Here is a 16,974-nt window from a genome sequence, read left to right as displayed (position 1 = left end):
ATTTCATTTCTTTTTGGTCCACAGCATTTTTATTCGTCTCTCTGGCATGCCTCAACTTCTGTCCCTGTGGAGAGCCCTGATGAATGTGTTGGGCTCACACCCTCTGATCATGCCTGCTCTGAACGCCTTTAGATACACACTGGCTTCTGGCTGCTTCAAATGCACATAATGACTCTCTCTCCTCCTTACCCGTTACTTTCTCTCTTTCTTGGACTCACAAATACACAAAGGAATAGAGGCAAGCTATACAATAGATGTGGGTCCTTCATCTTTTTCTACACTCTGAAGAGACAAAAACACATTTTCACTCCCCTCTGTGGATACGTAGAGCTGGTGCAGTTGTTCCATGTTCGAATTAACGATGACATTTAAGAACACTGAACAATATCAAATAACATCTATAATTCATCTGGGAACATACATCCGACAATGTATGCAATTCAGTCTACACTGCAGAGCTCATGAATATGGAGAAAAGCTGCAAATGAATTATTCTTTTTTATAATTGGAGTCTCAGGACTTGATTGCCAGAGCGTGTGTGTGTATTCCTGTGTTCATATGGGTGCACTGAGTGTCTATGTGCATACATATTTGTGTTTGTGCTATTTGGAGGAATTAACGAAGGCAGTTAGACTTTTTCGAGTGCCCAGTTATCATTTTGGGTTTCTGGCCTGACTAGTGCGGTTGGAACGCTGTCTGGGGCACCAAAACAATGTTGGAAAGGAACTCATCCTCCTCACTGGCATGTACACGTGTTTCTCAGTGGGACATAGCTTGACAACATCAGACTGGGATTCGATAAGGATAAATGAGCGCTCCGTTTCATCCAGGTCACCGGGGGATTCACTTCTAACTTCTAACACCAAAAAGCACATATACACACACAGAAACCACATTCCCCCTGGCAGGCGGTCCTCCAGCGGTATCAATTAAAGAGCTAGCCCAATCAATGTCTTAGTCTTAATCTTGTTGTAGTTGAGTATCAGGCTGATACTAAGCTTACATCTTGACATAGAGGAGCCAGCCACGCAAACATCCATCCAAAGACCGCCCAAGATCTGCACATAAAAACACACATTGCACACATAGATGTTTGTACAACAACCAGCCTGCTTTTCGTCTGCTGTACAGTTGCATCTGGCGGCATTTGTGCTGTGAGACACTCTCTGATCTGAGGACATAATGAAATGTGTACTCTCTCTTTTTCTTACTGTTATTTTTCTCTCCTTTGTCTCTCCCTTCGCCAGGCTAAAGGCTGACCTAAATACTTCAGGTTTTTGATGATTGGACTAAAACAGAAATCAGTGGCGTCCAGCAGACTTGTCATGATGATGAGAAGAAGGGAGACTGAGGATCCTGGCAAGCACAGAGAGTTATGCTGGTACTTATCACTCTTCACAGCTGTACAATATGTAGCTCATAAACCAGTCAAACCTTATCCTCACTGACTGCTGAATTCATCATCTTCAATCTTGCTCAACGCCGTACCTTTAACCCTGCAAAGAGATGACGAAGCTGCAGCATATCAGCTCTGTGCCCTCCACCAAAGAACTGCTAATCCAGGCCCGGGAGGGAGGGCTCCATCACTCATATGCTACGAGGGGGCGCCAGAGAACCTTTGACCTTGGCTTGTGACCACACCTTGAGATTGAAGAGCCAGTAATGCAGCAATGGCAGCCAGCCCACTGGTTAATGATCTGCTTCTTCCCTTTTTCCGCTTAGTACAGATCCATACTGTTCACTGTCATCGCTGCACTGACACAGCCACTACCACACATACACACTGACGTTGTCCTTCTGCCTCACACACACACACACGGACAGAATGAACAGAGCAGGAAACATAGAGGTCAAAGAACGCTCCACCAGTTTTTTAAGTGCATCCATTCATTTTTCATTTAATGATGTGAGGGGATGTGATCGGTGTAAGCACCGTGATGAAGTCCCCTCCAATTCCATCATCGGCTTCTCCTCCATCCTGCAGGACTGGAAACAAGGACAGGCAGCTCTGACCAGAAGGTTTCAAAAGTTTCAAAATATTTCAGTTAGATAAAAGTGCGGCACTGCTTCCTCAGCTGAATTTTGCTGATGAGTTTTTTGCTCAAGATGAATTTGTAAGTCATCACAAAGGTAATAAATTTTTCTGTCTATAACTATAGTTGTAATATTTTATTGTACACATCAATAAAAATTTTATACCCTAAAATGTTCCCCAATTTCCAATGAACCTTTTAGATTTCAAATAATAAATCTTCAAATTGAGTGCTCTGCATATGAGAAATTAAATCATTACAAGGGCATTTTTAATTTCAGCATATGAGCTAAAAATGTATTAAAAGATGAAATGTTTTAGTCACAGACCAAAGCAGTCCTCTGTAAATATCTATGTGGTATTTCATTCAACTGCAAAGCATGACGATAGTGGCATTATGGGGTGCCTGAGACTAACAGCACTGTCACATCACACATTAATATGGATATATTCACAACAATCAAATCAATCAAATAATCAATTATTTGATCAACCATGAACACACATCCAAGTCACAACCAATCATCCTTTAAAGTGCGCCAATGCATACGCTGTCAGAGCTCTGTGTGCGTTGAGTCCGGAGAGAATCGAGGCAGAGACAAGCAAAGCACACCTCAGCTCTCTGAAGTGGCTTCCCTTCTCTAAACACTGATCTGATAAGATAGGAGCGAACCCCACCAGGAATTTTTCACTGCTCTTTCACTGCAGACCGGATGATAGCGAAGACATGTGGCAAGTAGAGCCACTTTGGCTCCATCTCAAGATGCCAGTGAATTCCACCAGAAGGGAAAAATCCAGGGTCAGTTGATGTGTTTGGGCCCTGCCAGTACGTCCCAGAGAAGGCAAGCATCTGCTTCTCTTATTTGATGGGGAGAGAACAATATCTGCTTGGCAGTCATCGGCAGCACTCAGTTGTACAAAAGGAGAGTGGCCGGCAATTCAAGGACATAGGTGAGAAATTATGACAGCTTCAATTCCACTACTCACTGACTAGACATGGATTCCATTAAAGCCAGCTGAAGGTCATGAATTAATACAATGTAAGCAATGCTTACAACGTGCAGTGCTTAATGGAAGTCCTCACTGCTCTGGTAATATTTAATCCAATGGCACACTCTACTATACTATACTACTCTTGTGTGTCAGCGATTCATATATCCTGAGTATTTTCCTTAGCTAAGTGCTGGGAGGGAGGTAAGGGGTCCCATGCAAGAGCTGAGCAAAAAAAGACTGACTTTAAGAAACAGTTTTAATAAATGTCTCCAGATATAGAAAGATGACATGGATTGTTATTCCTGGAAATAGTGGTGGCGGCAGAAGATAACAATCAGAGAGACACAGGTGAGGAGGCAGTAATGTACAGTAGGCGGGGAATGGATACTGTGGGAGGGAGAGAAGGAGGGAGGAAGGGAGATAAAAAAAAAGGAAATAAGGAGGGAACAGGCAAAGGAATTTGTGAGGAACAGATAGCAGTGGCGTTCAGCTTAGGGGAAAGGGAGGAGCGCTGAGCCGACAGCAAGGTCACACATGAGAAGTCTGTGGAGGAATCAAACAAAGCACAGAAAAGGACAAAGCGAAAGAGAGCAAGAGGCAAGGGAAAAAACAGGTAGAGTTGGTTAGAAGGGTAGGTCTAAAAATTTCCTCACAGCTAATTATAACTTTTGCAGTGTGGTGAACAAAGGTAAACAGAAAGCAGTAGTGAAAACAGCAAACAGAGAGGGCAGCTGAAAGCACAAAACTAGAAAGCAGAAGTTTCAAAGGAAGGCGAGAGAGAGAGAGAGAGAGAGAGAGAGAGAGAGAGAGAGAGAGAGGGGCAGCAGCGTCCAACAGATTAACTGGCAGAAAAGACGAGGTGAGGCAGGAAGGAGGGAGTGTGGTGGTTAAGTAAGAAAACAGTAGATACTCATTGACAGAGAGGACCAGAATTAAATCCATGGGCGACTGACATCAGCGAAACAAAGCGTCAGAAAAGAGGTCACTGCAGTCCAGCAGCAGTGGAGCTTGCTGAAGTGTCTCTGCTGTGCAACTGAGAGAGCTTGGACTCAAGTGCAGACACAGTTCAAAGGCAATCCTCACTGTAACACCAGCATGTTGATGAAAGAGTACCGCATATGTATGCCATTGACTGTGGAAGAGGTAAGTGTGTTTGTCTTTCCCACACTCTCACACATACACACAGACCAACACACAGTAGTCTCCTAAAACTTAAAATATAAGGGGTGGTTTTTTGTTTTGTTTGTTTCATTTTATTCATGCCTTGTTTCAACTTGCAATCTGCAAAGTGTTCATTTGATGATAAGAAAAGTGCAAACAGAGCACACGGACCTCATGCGGCAGCTCTATGGCAGCTTTGGCGCATTAGGTAGCAGGGTATGTTGAGCACAAGCAGGCTGGGCCAATCTGACAGAGCCGTAACACAACACCTGGCCAGCAGCATCATAGCGCTGCTGTTGTATCTAAATTATCCCCCCATCTGTCTGCTTCTCAACTGCCCATGCTTCCTTTGGCTTGCCTAGCAGCACAACACTCAAACTAGTCAGACCGGTTACAGTTTCACAAGACCTAAACTCAAACAGAAGAATTTAGCCTTCGGGGTAGTAAACAAAGGATATCCCATCTGTGAGAAAAGGTAGGTGGACAACAGAGTTATGCACCAAAGTGTCCTTCAAAAGGAGTGTCTTTATCACCTCCGACCACCCTTCCCCTTCAAATGTACCTGTTACCACAACAATGACAGTGACAAATAGCACTCCAAAATAGGATTTACAGAGCAAGTGCAGGGCACACAGAAACCTGAGCTTGCGGCAAATCTTCTTAGGCCTGAATGTAAACTAAGTTTAACTCTGACTTGTATGAGGCAACAGTGACAGCTTCCTCACTCCAAGCCACTTACAATGGAAAGATACTCTGAAAGATAATACATCGCCAACAGGAATGTTCGGGATCATATTCTGCAGCGGTAAAAGCCTACAGGTGGTGGCTGGTACAGTGTGTCAGCGAGGCTGGTGGTGCTGGTGTGGGAGGCGGCAGTCACTTAATATAAACACAGACTCAAAATGAATGATTATGATGATCATCCAACATCCTAGATCACACTAATGAACAGCGCCTTAAAAACGTATTCAGTAACATGGCATCAATCAAGAGGAAAAACTTTTATTTTGTTAAAGATATAAAAAGTGAAGTGAGCTCTCTGACTGACTAATCTAAATTGCAAAATACATGTTTTCCTCGGCAACAGTATCAGTCAGCAGTGCATCAGTAGTCACTAATAACTTAAATTAAGAATATTTGTGTGTAATTTTAGCTGATTATAATATGAATACACCTCAATAAGAAAGGCTGATTTTTGGTGATTTAGTATTATTTATACCTGAGTGAAGCTTAAAAAGCTCACAGCAGTAGCTAGATAGGAATGTTGATCAGGTTCAAAAAACCCTGATTAAATTTACTTACTATATTGTAAGGCAATTACACATGTAAATACTACATTACACAAACAAACCTACCCAATATTTCCATGGGCGGAAATTCGTACATGGTCAAATAAAAGCCTCTGGACTGGTTTCGTTTTCATTGTCTCATTGTCAACAGACAAAATTCGTGTATTTACTTAAAGCATTTTATCACACATTGCTCAACAGTTGCTTTGAACTGTGTTTTGCTTTTAATCATAACTTCTTTCATTTTCTCTTGCTGTCCCACCACACCCTACATCCCTGCAATGACGAGCTATACATCCAAAGGGGTTTATGACAAACCTCTCCTCCCCTCTTTGCAAATGACAGTAGGAGGAAAACAGAAGCCAAAAAACACTCCTCACAGTCAGACAGAGAACATCAAAATGATTTAGTGATAGATAAGTCTTCTTTCAACTCCCTGATTTGTTTTCATGAAAGTAAATAAAGATTCACAACCTGTGTGGGAGGAGCTCACTGCTCTGTAGACATCATGAAAGTACCCATCACTGTGATTAATTAAGTCTCTTGAATACCCAATAAGCAAATATTGAATGTTAAGATTTCACAGTAATTGGAACAAGAAGGAGTGTCACCTGATGTCTGTAGAGTACAGTGAAGAATGGCAAACTCCTGTAAGCCCTCCTCTTTCTCTTGCGCTCCCCATCTTTCTCTGTTTCTATTTTTAATTAAAATAATGCTTTAGTGGCACACCAAAATAGGGCTACAAAATGGATTACATTATGATGGTCACAGCAGAACAGTTTGCCTGTTGTACAGTATGATTCCATTACTTGTTCATAATAATAACTTTAAAAACAAAGTTAGCCAAGCAATTTTCATTAAAGGGCAATCAAAAAGTCGTAGATAGAAACATGGTTGGAAGGAAGAGGAGAAAGAGGCTGGTAGCAGCAACTATGGTTAAAAACACATCAGCATAAGGCACAAACTGAGGCTGTGGCACAGCAAAAACACACCCGCAACAAGGGATCAGGGATCGGAGCAACAAAGAAGGGATTCCTCACACAGGACAGACAGAAATAACAATAAAATTAGGTTGTGTTTGATGTCAGGTTATATGGGAACTAGATAGCATGGACAGCTGTTACTTTGGCTGCAACAACAATTTGCCTGAATAATAATGTTGATTACAAAACTGTAAATGAAACTGGGAGTCCACCCTCCAAAATTGATATTTTCCGGATCAACACTGTAAATTAATCAATTCTTAAATTCTCTTAAGTCACTTCATCAGGAAGCATCATTATGAAGATGCCTTTGCTTTGTGCTTCACACTTGCTCATACGTTTTCTTGATTTCTCACCTTTCCTCTCTCCCTCTCCATCATCACCACTGTGACCCTCTTCGTAAAAACCTCTCCCTGGGTTCCAGTACAGGACCGGTCAGCTGTACATGATCAGTAAGCACAGCTGTGAGCAGAGTGGTGGGGGAGAAGGTGTGGAGGTGGTGAGAAATGAGTTGGATATTCACCCCAAGCACGGCCCGGGACAAGTGACCGAGAAGAGAATCTACCTCAGCAGGTGGAGTGCACTCTAATGACTGTGTTTCTCTACCAATTATGCAGGTCTAATACTAATAACACTGGCTATTTGCAACCTGAGTCTCATCCTCTGGTTGTCAGTTCTGCTATTATGATAACTGATTGTGGCTGATCTTTGATCTCTTCCTCACTGATAAGCTGTTCGTTCTGGAGATGCAGGTTGCACAAATTAACACAGACAAGCAATAAAACATATTCACGCATAGTAACACACATACTGCAGTGTAGCCTGCTTACATCTGAGATCCAAGTGCCGCCTCCTGTGTGAAACATGTAGGGACCAATACTGTGTTATCGCAGCATAAAGATTAGTGTGACATGATCTCACCCTCCTGTGCATCATCTAAAATCTGATTATCTAAGCAAAGACTACCACCTGACGAAAGCACCTCCATGTAATCCTGATGGTGGTGATTACAGGATGGGCTGGAAACTTAAGTCTTTGTTACTTCATATTTAACATACAGACAACAACCAAGTCAACATCTTACAACTCACCATAACCCTGTAACCATTGGGGGAAAAGTGGAAAGTGTCATGCATGCCACGGAAAGTAAGTTAGATTTGTAGACTATATGTAATTAAACTGAATTTCAACATATCTTTTTAAAACTATACAATAGTGTGCTATCATGTGTAATCCCCAAATAGCTTCATTATAATGAAGTTTTAAACAAAGCAGATAACCTGCAGAGGTCAAAGTAAACAAGGAAATGTCCAATCTCGGACTGGACCAACCTGAGCTAGTATGACAGCAGTATTCATGTTTTTGTGCTGAGAGATTGTGATCAGAGTGGCAGTCCATTCATCACTGACTTGCAATGATGGTGGAAGTCAAGTCTAACAAAGAGCCTAAACTCTCATCTCCTAGAGTCTAAGTTAGGTTTCTAGCTCTGATCTAACTTCACTCTCTACCCGAAAGTAACCTCAACTCTTTCTAATCAGCACTATAAACCGCAGGTCTGAGTTGGGGTATGGAGTATTTTCCTAATCTTCCTGATCTTGTGGAACATTTGGTCCTCATTAGTGAATATATACTAGACAAACCCACCCCCCACCCACCCACACACACACCCAAAAACACACACAGACAGAAACAGTGCAGTTTCTACTCCCATCATGTTCTGACATGAAGCCTACAAGCAACAGTAGCAATTCATCACCACAGGTGTAATTGGGAATGAGTCATACAAATGAATGCTGTGGTTGAAGTAGCCTACAGGTAGTCTGGCTATAAATGGCACAAAACCACTTAGATCTCCCCGTCTCCCTCAATAATCTCTCTCTCTCTTACTCTGTGACTCCTCCACTCTCTAACTGTGATTCTTTTTCTTCCCGTTTTGCATTTAGTAAACTGCCGTCTTGGGCGAAAGCTTTCGTTCCACGTTTCTTCTATGTTACAGAAAAGGCCTGGAACTTCTACCCATTCACTATCACAGGTAATTTTATGTTGAACAATAAGATTACTTTCACCTAAGTGTATTATTAAAAAAACCGTATTTACTTTTAACAGCTGGTTTTCCACACCCTAACCCATCAAATATTTATGACTGTTTATGCATGTATTCCTCATGTATCCACACATGTATGTCTGTACATAAGTGTACAAGAGAAATTGTGTTCTCATGCATCTATAAGTAACTAATGTTGTTTTTTCATGTCCACACTGAACATCCCTGGTGCTGCAGAGTACTCAGTAAGTATTTACTGTACATGAATGCAACAGAGGTCATCTCTTTCCACTATCATGGTATCTAATTTGCAGCCAGCTCCCACTCTATCTCTGCCTTTCAAACTGTTTTTGCTCCCATTTTTACCTCTTGTCACCCGTAGGTATCATTCCTCCCCAAATTCAGCATCCACATTGAGACAAGATTTGAAAACAACAACGGCGATAACAACAATGTGAGTATGACTGAGAGCAAGCAGGAGATGAGAAGATGGAATGATTAGAGAGGAAGGGGAGGAGAAAACAACGGGGAGGAGGAGAATTTGCAATTTTCGCAGCACAAATAAAATGTTCATCAAATTGATGTGCCCATTACATTAGGAAAACAAGCAAAGCACAAAATGCACTATTGGCAGATCTATTAACCAGACAAGCGGCAGGTTGAGCAGAGCTGCCATGATGCCTTTTGTCCAAAGGCAAATACAGAAATGGAAAGAAAGACATTTTATGCAGTGAAATCCTGTTTCTTGGCACTTATAGTCTACATGAGATTATTTCAAATGACAAGCATTTGAAGGAAGACGAACAGTCGACTAACTTCATCATCAAAGCTTCAAAGCTCAGTGTATACAGTGCATTATCCAAATACTGCACCTGTGTACAAAACTCTTTCAGGCATCCATACATTCCTTTTTTTTTTTTTTTTTTACTCTTGACAAGTAACATTTTTGGTGAACTCCAGTATATTGGAGTATTTTTACAAAATGGTGTAAGTACTTTTACTTAAACACAGGGCTTAAATGCAGAGGCTCTCTGTGTGATTGTGTAAAACACACAGAGAGCCAACAATGAGGAGACTGAGAGCCTTTTGCTCTGAGCACATTGTGAAAAGCAATACAAGTCCAGCTACAATATATTCCATGCAAGAGTCCAAGATCCTGAGCAGACACAGACCAACAAGAGCGTCACAAAGCGAAGCAGGGCAGAATCTAACAGCATGTTTTTCTTATTTGTTCGTTTTCAACTGTGAAATGAACAACTTCAGTCGGGCATTAGAGCAAATTTCAAACAAGGTCAAATAAAAGTGCAGTCTCCTCTTTCTCTCCGTAGTTTCCCTCCTTTCCCCTCTGAATGAAAAGTATATTCTCCTATCATAGCTCCTGCCCTTCTCTTTTAATATCCCTCATATGTCCTTGTTCTTTTTTTTTAACCTAGCCCCCTCCTCTGCTCTCTGTCTGTTTTTGCTTCAGTACGATTTGCTCACATATATCCCTCCGTCAGGCCCTGAGGGTGGGATATGGTGAGGGGTGTTATGGTGTGTGACCTTAGATTTCGCCACAGTTACTCATCCACTCTGATGCCACTCTCCGCTGAGTTAGTGACTGTATGTGCTTGAGTGTATGCAGGGAATGTGTGTTGGTGTGTCTGCTCTCATTATACTGTCTGACCTCTTCCATCTGTTTGGATGCAGGTGTTCGGGGATACGCCGACCCCAGCAGGGAGTGTGAGTTTCCTGGATATTCTGAGTGACCCTATCCCTGAAAAGCACTACAAAGAGTCAGAGGTACGCATTCTAAGCTCACGGACAAAAATACCCAGCAAAAGCATGACTGTGCGTTTACCACATCTAACTGAATCTGAATCTTAATGAATTCAAACAAAACCCCCTTTTGCTAAATCCTCCCTTCATGCAGATTTTAATACTCAGTTCAGTTTCAGAGAGGTATTGATTCAACTTTAAGATAATTTAAAATGAGGGGGAAAACTAAAACCTGAACCTTCATCAGAGTACTGTTATTTATGATTAGCATGCATTAAGTTAAGCTAGGTGTACCCAATAAAGTGCTCAGAGTATAATGCATATGAAAACTGTGTTAAAACTTTCTGAGTAACTTGCTAACTTGCTAACAGAGGTTCAAGTCTCTTGTCATTGTGTCAAACATGAAGCTAAATGTGCACAAAGCAACCCATAACAGCTTACCTAAGACAAAAGTTTTTAAATTCAGTTATTATACAGTTTATCAGCACCTGCAGATTCACTGTAAGATTTAAAGGCAGGCAGCAGAGAGGTCACAGGTCAAGAAACATCTACATGTTATTCCCTAGTATACATTTCTGCCTGAGCAAGGATTGAATATCAAACATGAAAATCTAAACACGATGAAAACGTGGTCATATACTTGAGGAACCAGCTGGTCAGTGTGTAACACTGTCACAGCCACTACTAGTTACAAGCAAACACAAAAAGTCCGATAAAAGGCGTTTCAGTCTGGGTCTGACACACATGACAAACATGACAAAGTGAGCAGTGGCTCTGTCCTTCCACCTTCTCAGAGCTCAAAGAGAGACAATATGACCAATTAACTCCACTTACCGACCAAACGCGTCTTCCCTCGGAGCCTCCAGACTCTGGGTCTGTCTGAGGTTCAGACATGTCGGGTACCATGTTAGATTATTCCTCCTGGCCGGCCGCAGAAACTTCACGACGTTTCCACCTGTAAACAAAACGTACAGCCCGGCGGTGGGCGGGGCTTAGAGCCTGGCCCAGAAGTCCTGTTAGGAAATGAAGAGGAGCGTCCTCAGTCCCCTCCACCACATTTTTCTAAACTTCATTAAAAGGAATACTAATCATAACAGTCTATATTTATATAATCAAGAGAGAAACTAAATTCTATGCAGTCTTTGTTGTTTTTTAGGCTTAGACAAAGCTGTCTTTAAGTTAAACTATGGTACTCTAACCATGTCCTGGCTCTGTGTGACACACAGCCACAGTAATATTTTAAGCATATTTAAGTGGCAGGGTCTGATTTTTCTGAATTACTGCAACGGTGTGCAATGACAAGTTGCACACAGATGAGTTGGTACACATTTGTTGTTACAGATAACATGCACACATCTGGAGAATATTCAGCATGAATTTGTTTTTACAGTGATATACCCACAGTGCTCGTCTTCATTCTCTCCTCACTGAGGTTTAACACTTCTTTACTGCCTGCAAGTCCTCACAGGAGAAGGTCAAATCACAGGCCTGGGCACAATGAGCTGTTCAGACACACACACACACACACTACAGACCATAAATGAGCACACATGCATGCACAGACAAGCAAAAAAACAAAAACCACCAAAACACCATTTTAATATTAAGTGACACAGTGAAATCATAAAATCACAAACACAAACATTGTCCGATCGTCTTTGGTCACAGATACATAATGTGGCTATCACACTCTTCTCTTATGGTATATGTTGAGCAACAATCTGCTTGCACCTCCACACACATTGTCAAAATAACTCTCTCTCTCTCACACACACACACACACATACATTTCCAGAGCTTCTGGTAAAGACGCCCCATAGGGCCAAAGTTTCTGCGAACTCAGCAGTAACACACTTGTTTGCTCTGTGCAGGACCTGAGTCACTGGCAGTCCAGTAAAACATGCAGAGGGCCTCTGGAGGAAGGGTGGAGAGACAACCACAAGCCCATTATGTGCTCTTACAAAAGGGTGCAGTGCAGTTTTGAGGTGTATGGCTTCCAGACAAGGACTGAGGAGTTTATTCACAGAGTGAGATAAACTTTTTCTTCCCATTACACCTTTTCCTCCTGTCATTATGGCACTGCCTTAATAAACAGCAAAATAATAAATCACAGCTTCACTCATTTTATAAAGTACTCAGCCCCATTCTTACACTGAATCTGCATGTTTTCACTTTGTACAATTTCTGGTGGCTTTGGAACTCACTTTTGGGTCCAGTTTATTTGAAAATTTGCTAAATTGCTTAACGTCACAAAACAGTTAATGGACAGTTGTCTTTTTCAATGCAAATAGTAAAGATTTTCTCACAGAGAAACAAGTTAAACAACTGATAAAAAAAAAAATCATTTGCAACTTTGTTGTCTCCCACAACTAACCATGAGTAAAAGCAGAACTAGCAACACCCTTTTCTCAACATTATCACTGCAAAGCCACAGGAATGTAGGTTCCATTTTGAATAACAATGTAAGTTGCCACTATTTTGTGATGAGTTTGCCAGTCGTGAGTCGTTAAAATTAATTGTACAAAAGGTATTTGGATATTGGGTACACCCTCTACTGTCAGTTTACCTCTCTTTTGTTTTACTTTAGAACATTCGGGACATTCTCCTGGTTGGTCACAGGCAGGCCGTAGCATGGACAGATGAATGGCACGGTGAGCTAGACATACTGTACACTTTGTTCACATGTTTTAGATACAAGATTTTAAAAAAGAAATCTAAACAGCTGTACTTTGTTGCATTTTTGTACTATCAAACCCTGTAAAACATCATACATATTTCAAACTCCCCTATAAAGCTGTTTGTGTGTATTTGTACTTTCCCCACAGGGTTGAGTTTGGAAGAGGTGAGAGAATATGAGAAGGCAATGCAAGAGAGGACCAACAGCAAAGTCAAATCCAGCCAGAACAACTCAGGTGAGATTGCAGCTTCTGTCCTGCACTGTACTTAAATACCGTAGAGGATAAGAGAGGAGGCAGAGGGGGGAGAGGAGGCACAATACAGCTGCATGTGAGTGCAGTGAAGGTAAAAAGAGAGTACAAAGAGGGAATGAGATGATGAAAAAAGTTGTAACTTTGAAATGTGTTTTGGCGCTCTGTGGTAATTATTCTTGCAATGCAATAAGCAGGAGATATGGCAGAGTTACAGAAACGCAAAAACACACTGATTACCATCTAAATCACACTTTTTTGATCATGAGGAATAAGAGCACAATATAAATAATAAATATGAGCAGGTATTTTGTTATTCATTTATCCTGCCATGATATTCTTTATTGTCAAAGACTGCAAAATGATATGAATGTGTGATGCCCTATTGCCATCAGGGTTGAACAGTGGTCGCTCCACTGGTGACTTAACTGTGCCCTGCAAGTATCCAGACGGCTTGTGTACATCTGTGTGAGAAAAACAGAGAGGGAAGAACAGTCAGGAGGCATTTCACAACATGAGGAGCAGTGAAGAGAGGGAGACAGAAGGTACATTCCCAGAAAAGGATGACAAAAAAGACAGATGTAAGGGGAAAGATGAGTGTAGCCTGCCTTGTGAGGCGATGTCACTGCGTCGGTCTGATAAACAGTGTAATGCAGCCACCTGCTGAACTGCCCCCCCATCACCAGCCCTCTCAACATAAATAACCAGTCATTGGAGCACTTAGCAGCAAATGTCAGCTCTGGTGGGGGTCTGCGTCTGGGCATGTGTTTTGCACATGCGTGTGTGTGTGTGTGTGTGTGTGTGTGTGTGTGTGTGTGTGTGTGTGGTCACCGTGCCCCCTTCTGGTTCATCTGGTGAACCTCAGCTGGATCTGCGCAATATAAAAGGTAGAATTCCCAATATGGCCTGAAGCATCTTGCTGCTCCCTCTCGCTCTGTGTGTGTGTGTGTGTGTGTGTGTGTGTGTGTGTGTGTGTGTGTGATGATGAGAAGCATCAAACTGCAACAAATCTGCAGTCATTGCTCAACGTGCTGCAGCTCTTGCACTGCTCTGATCCCCTACTGGCCAAATGCTGCAACTGCTCTTATATCCTCACAGACAAAGTAATAGTTTTCATTTCATTCATCCACTGTAATAAAAGTAAATGTATGCCATTTGCCCTAGAGAGTCTAATAAAAACACGAGGGTGTGAGCTGAATACTGATTGGGGATTTAACTAATGTGAATCTAAGTGTCCGGCACAGATCTTAAATATACTTAAATAAATTGAAAACACAAACACAGCTCCCCCTCCCTCTCTTTTTGTCAGTGTCACTTTTGCTTTTCACCCTCTCAAATCTCTGTCTTGTTGTTTCTTGGATGAATCTCAATTTTTTTCTCCATCTCTCAGTTTCTGAATCTCAGTTACAATTTACTTTATTGGCATGATGTGAAATACATTTGTTTTGTCAAAGCCAATAGAGAAGGAGAACCTTGGATAATCTATCTATCTATCTATCTGTTTCAGGCCCACCAGTGACTCCTCGTCCTGCATTCTCTCGCTCCATCTCTGTGACAGATGAACGTTCCCTGAGGAAGATGGGAGTGTCGACTGTGGCCATGCCTGACCCATCAAGCCCCTCTGCGCCCCCCTGTCCCATTCGCCTCAACTCCACCCCTGAATGATGCCACACACACACACACACACGCACACACAGCCACTAATACACGCACAGAAACAAAAACAGATACAGTACATTATGCAATGAAAACACAGGGAAAGAAGATTAATGTCATTCACATATCTCTTAAATCAAAAACTTTTGCATTCATCTCGATCTGGGGGAAACAGGTAGCCTGGTTGTGTTTTTCACCTGCCAACATAAATAAAATAAATTCTATTTAGTTTGGCAGCGTAGGGTTCGCGCTGTCACCCCACAATAAGAAGGTTGCGGCTTCAGTTCCCAACCTGGGTCCTTTCTGTGAGTTTTCATGTTCTTCCTGTGTCTGCGTGGGTTTCCTCCCACCGTCCAAAGACATGCATGTATAGGTTAACTGCAGACTCTAAATTGGCTGTAGGTGTGAATGCAAGCGTCAGTGGTTGTTTGTCTCTGTTTGTCCTTGTGTGTTGGCCCTGCCATCGACTGGCGACCTGTCCAGGGTGTACCCCGCCCCTCAATGTGAGCTGGGATTGGCTCCAGCAGCCCTGCAAACTCTTGCTTTAAAATGCAATCGTGGATTAAAAATGAAAATATTTCTCAGCATACTGGTAGGCAGTATGAGAGAGCCAGGTTAGTTATTTCCATCTTTTTCCATTCTTTTTGCTAAGCTAAGCTAATTGGCAGCTTGGTCCATGTTTGGTGTACAAAGATAAAAGTTGGTTTGACATTCTTGACTAACTCTCTGACCCACAATGAATGAGTGTGTTTCCTTAAACACCATTACATAAATATTCATAAATTTGTATGTATATGCATATGTATGTAAGACATTCAAGTGTTGCACAAATACACAACACTACTCAAAGACACCTCCTACTGTTGCCTTGAAAAACCTCTCAGTGTCTTCAACATTCTGTGAGCACATTCCTGCTCTTTCTCAGTCAGTTACCAGCCAAATTTGAGCTCACCGGCCACCAGCGACACTCTCCAATTGTTTCCCAGCACCCAGCCAACGGCCTACTGACAGATGCATAAGGAGTTTAATAGACTGGATCTAATGAGAGAGCAGAAGAGAAGGGGGAGGCTGTCAATGCTATGGATCTGCTCCCTTCTCCACCTCAGCCAATAGGTCAGACCAGGTGTATTGGCAGAGGGCAGTGAGGCGTTGTATTGGCTCCTTGATCAGTTAGCTGAGAGCTGCAAATATGTCAAGCCAGGGCTAAACTTCTACTACGAGTCAATGATGTGAACATTTATACAACAATTTGCTAATTTTTTTGTGCATTTAGAGGAGATTAGGGATCTATTCTGGAAACTGAACTAATGTGTATATTGCAGAAACTATAGTTTTCTGTTGCCTGTCTTGTAAAAAATATATTCAGTTTGAGCAAAGACCAAAAATTAATCAAGAGGAAAATGTATGTGGAAATTACACTGTATAGTCTTTTATAATGGGTTTTGTCAATAAATACAATTCTTTCAGATGAGAAAACAATACTACTGTCCTGGTATCTGTGTAGATAAGCCGCACACATTATCTGCCATGTTTGATCAGTATTGACCCGGAACAATGGACCAGCTGCTGGCACATCACAGCCCTCACATGTAATCTACTCACCAATTTCACACTTGTGTGCCGTGGGAAACAAGCAACAGCAGTGGTGGATTTGAAGGGAGGCAACAACTTGGTCCAGCATGATTTGGCTCTGTAGCGCATGGCAGTTTTCTTCCTCAGAGACAGCAGAGGAGAATAATAAATGTTTAACAGATGGAAGGTTGTGAGTTGGGCGTGTGTATGTCTGCCATCGCTGTATCACTTTATTGTTTAAGACTTCGGAACAAAAGCGCAGGCTTGTCACAAAGAAACTTGGAAAGTCCTCTGATTGACAGACGTGGCAGCTTGCTTCCAATGACGCACTAAATAGCTCACATTATGGGGCTCATTATAGCATCTTTTATCCATACAAATCAAGTGCCAGCATGACAATTTGTTATTAGCTTCCAAACAAAAGGGCTTGCAGACGTGCATTCACACACACACACGTAAACACAAGAACACATGCATCAAATTCTTTCTCTCAATGTCTCTTTTTACAGTATCAGCAGGAGGCTGATATGAGAGGGCGAGTGCTCAACACATCCAGGAG

The 16,974-nt window shown here is 42.0% G+C and overlaps 1 protein-coding gene across 2 annotated transcripts; it reads left to right on the top strand.

Annotated features, from left to right (window-relative positions):
- Positions 1 to 3,495: 3,495 nt before the first annotated feature.
- On the top strand, positions 3,496 to 15,216 carry pitpnc1b (phosphatidylinositol transfer protein cytoplasmic 1b). 2 transcript variants are annotated; one of them, XM_029504105.1, is made up of 10 exons: positions 3,496 to 4,168; positions 6,888 to 7,031; positions 8,402 to 8,490; positions 8,740 to 8,747; positions 8,885 to 8,956; positions 10,192 to 10,284; positions 12,132 to 12,287; positions 12,848 to 12,911; positions 13,086 to 13,172; positions 14,695 to 15,216. In XM_029504105.1, exons 2-10 carry the CDS (start codon positions 6,904 to 6,906, stop codon positions 14,850 to 14,852), a joined length of 855 nt encoding a protein of 284 aa, XP_029359965.1. In that variant the 5' UTR covers positions 3,496 to 4,168; positions 6,888 to 6,903; the 3' UTR covers positions 14,853 to 15,216. The 2 variants fall into 2 exon arrangements, with proteins under 2 accessions (XP_029359965.1, XP_029359964.1); XM_029504104.1 differs by having other exon boundaries at positions 6,883 to 7,031.
- Positions 15,217 to 16,974: the final 1,758 nt, after the last annotated feature.

The sequence above is a fragment of the Echeneis naucrates genome, chromosome 6 (assembly GCF_900963305.1).
Source record: "Echeneis naucrates chromosome 6, fEcheNa1.1, whole genome shotgun sequence".
In the NCBI taxonomy this organism is placed as follows: domain Eukaryota; kingdom Metazoa; phylum Chordata; class Actinopteri; order Carangiformes; family Echeneidae; genus Echeneis; species Echeneis naucrates.
This window is presented reverse-complemented; position numbering and strand designations above follow the sequence as displayed.

Bases quoted from the DNA above. Each gene is read 5' to 3' on its own strand.
- pitpnc1b (XM_029504104.1), top strand. From the start codon at position 4,121: ATGTTGATGAAAGAGTACCGCATATGTATGCCATTGACTGTGGAAGAG. The intron at 7,032-8,401 runs GTGGAGTGCACT...TTTTGCATTTAG, and splicing joins AAGAGAATCTACCTCAGCAG to TAAACTGCCGTCTTGGGCGA. The intron at 10,285-12,131 runs GTACGCATTCTA...TGCTCTGTGCAG, and splicing joins AGCACTACAAAGAGTCAGAG to GACCTGAGTCACTGGCAGTC.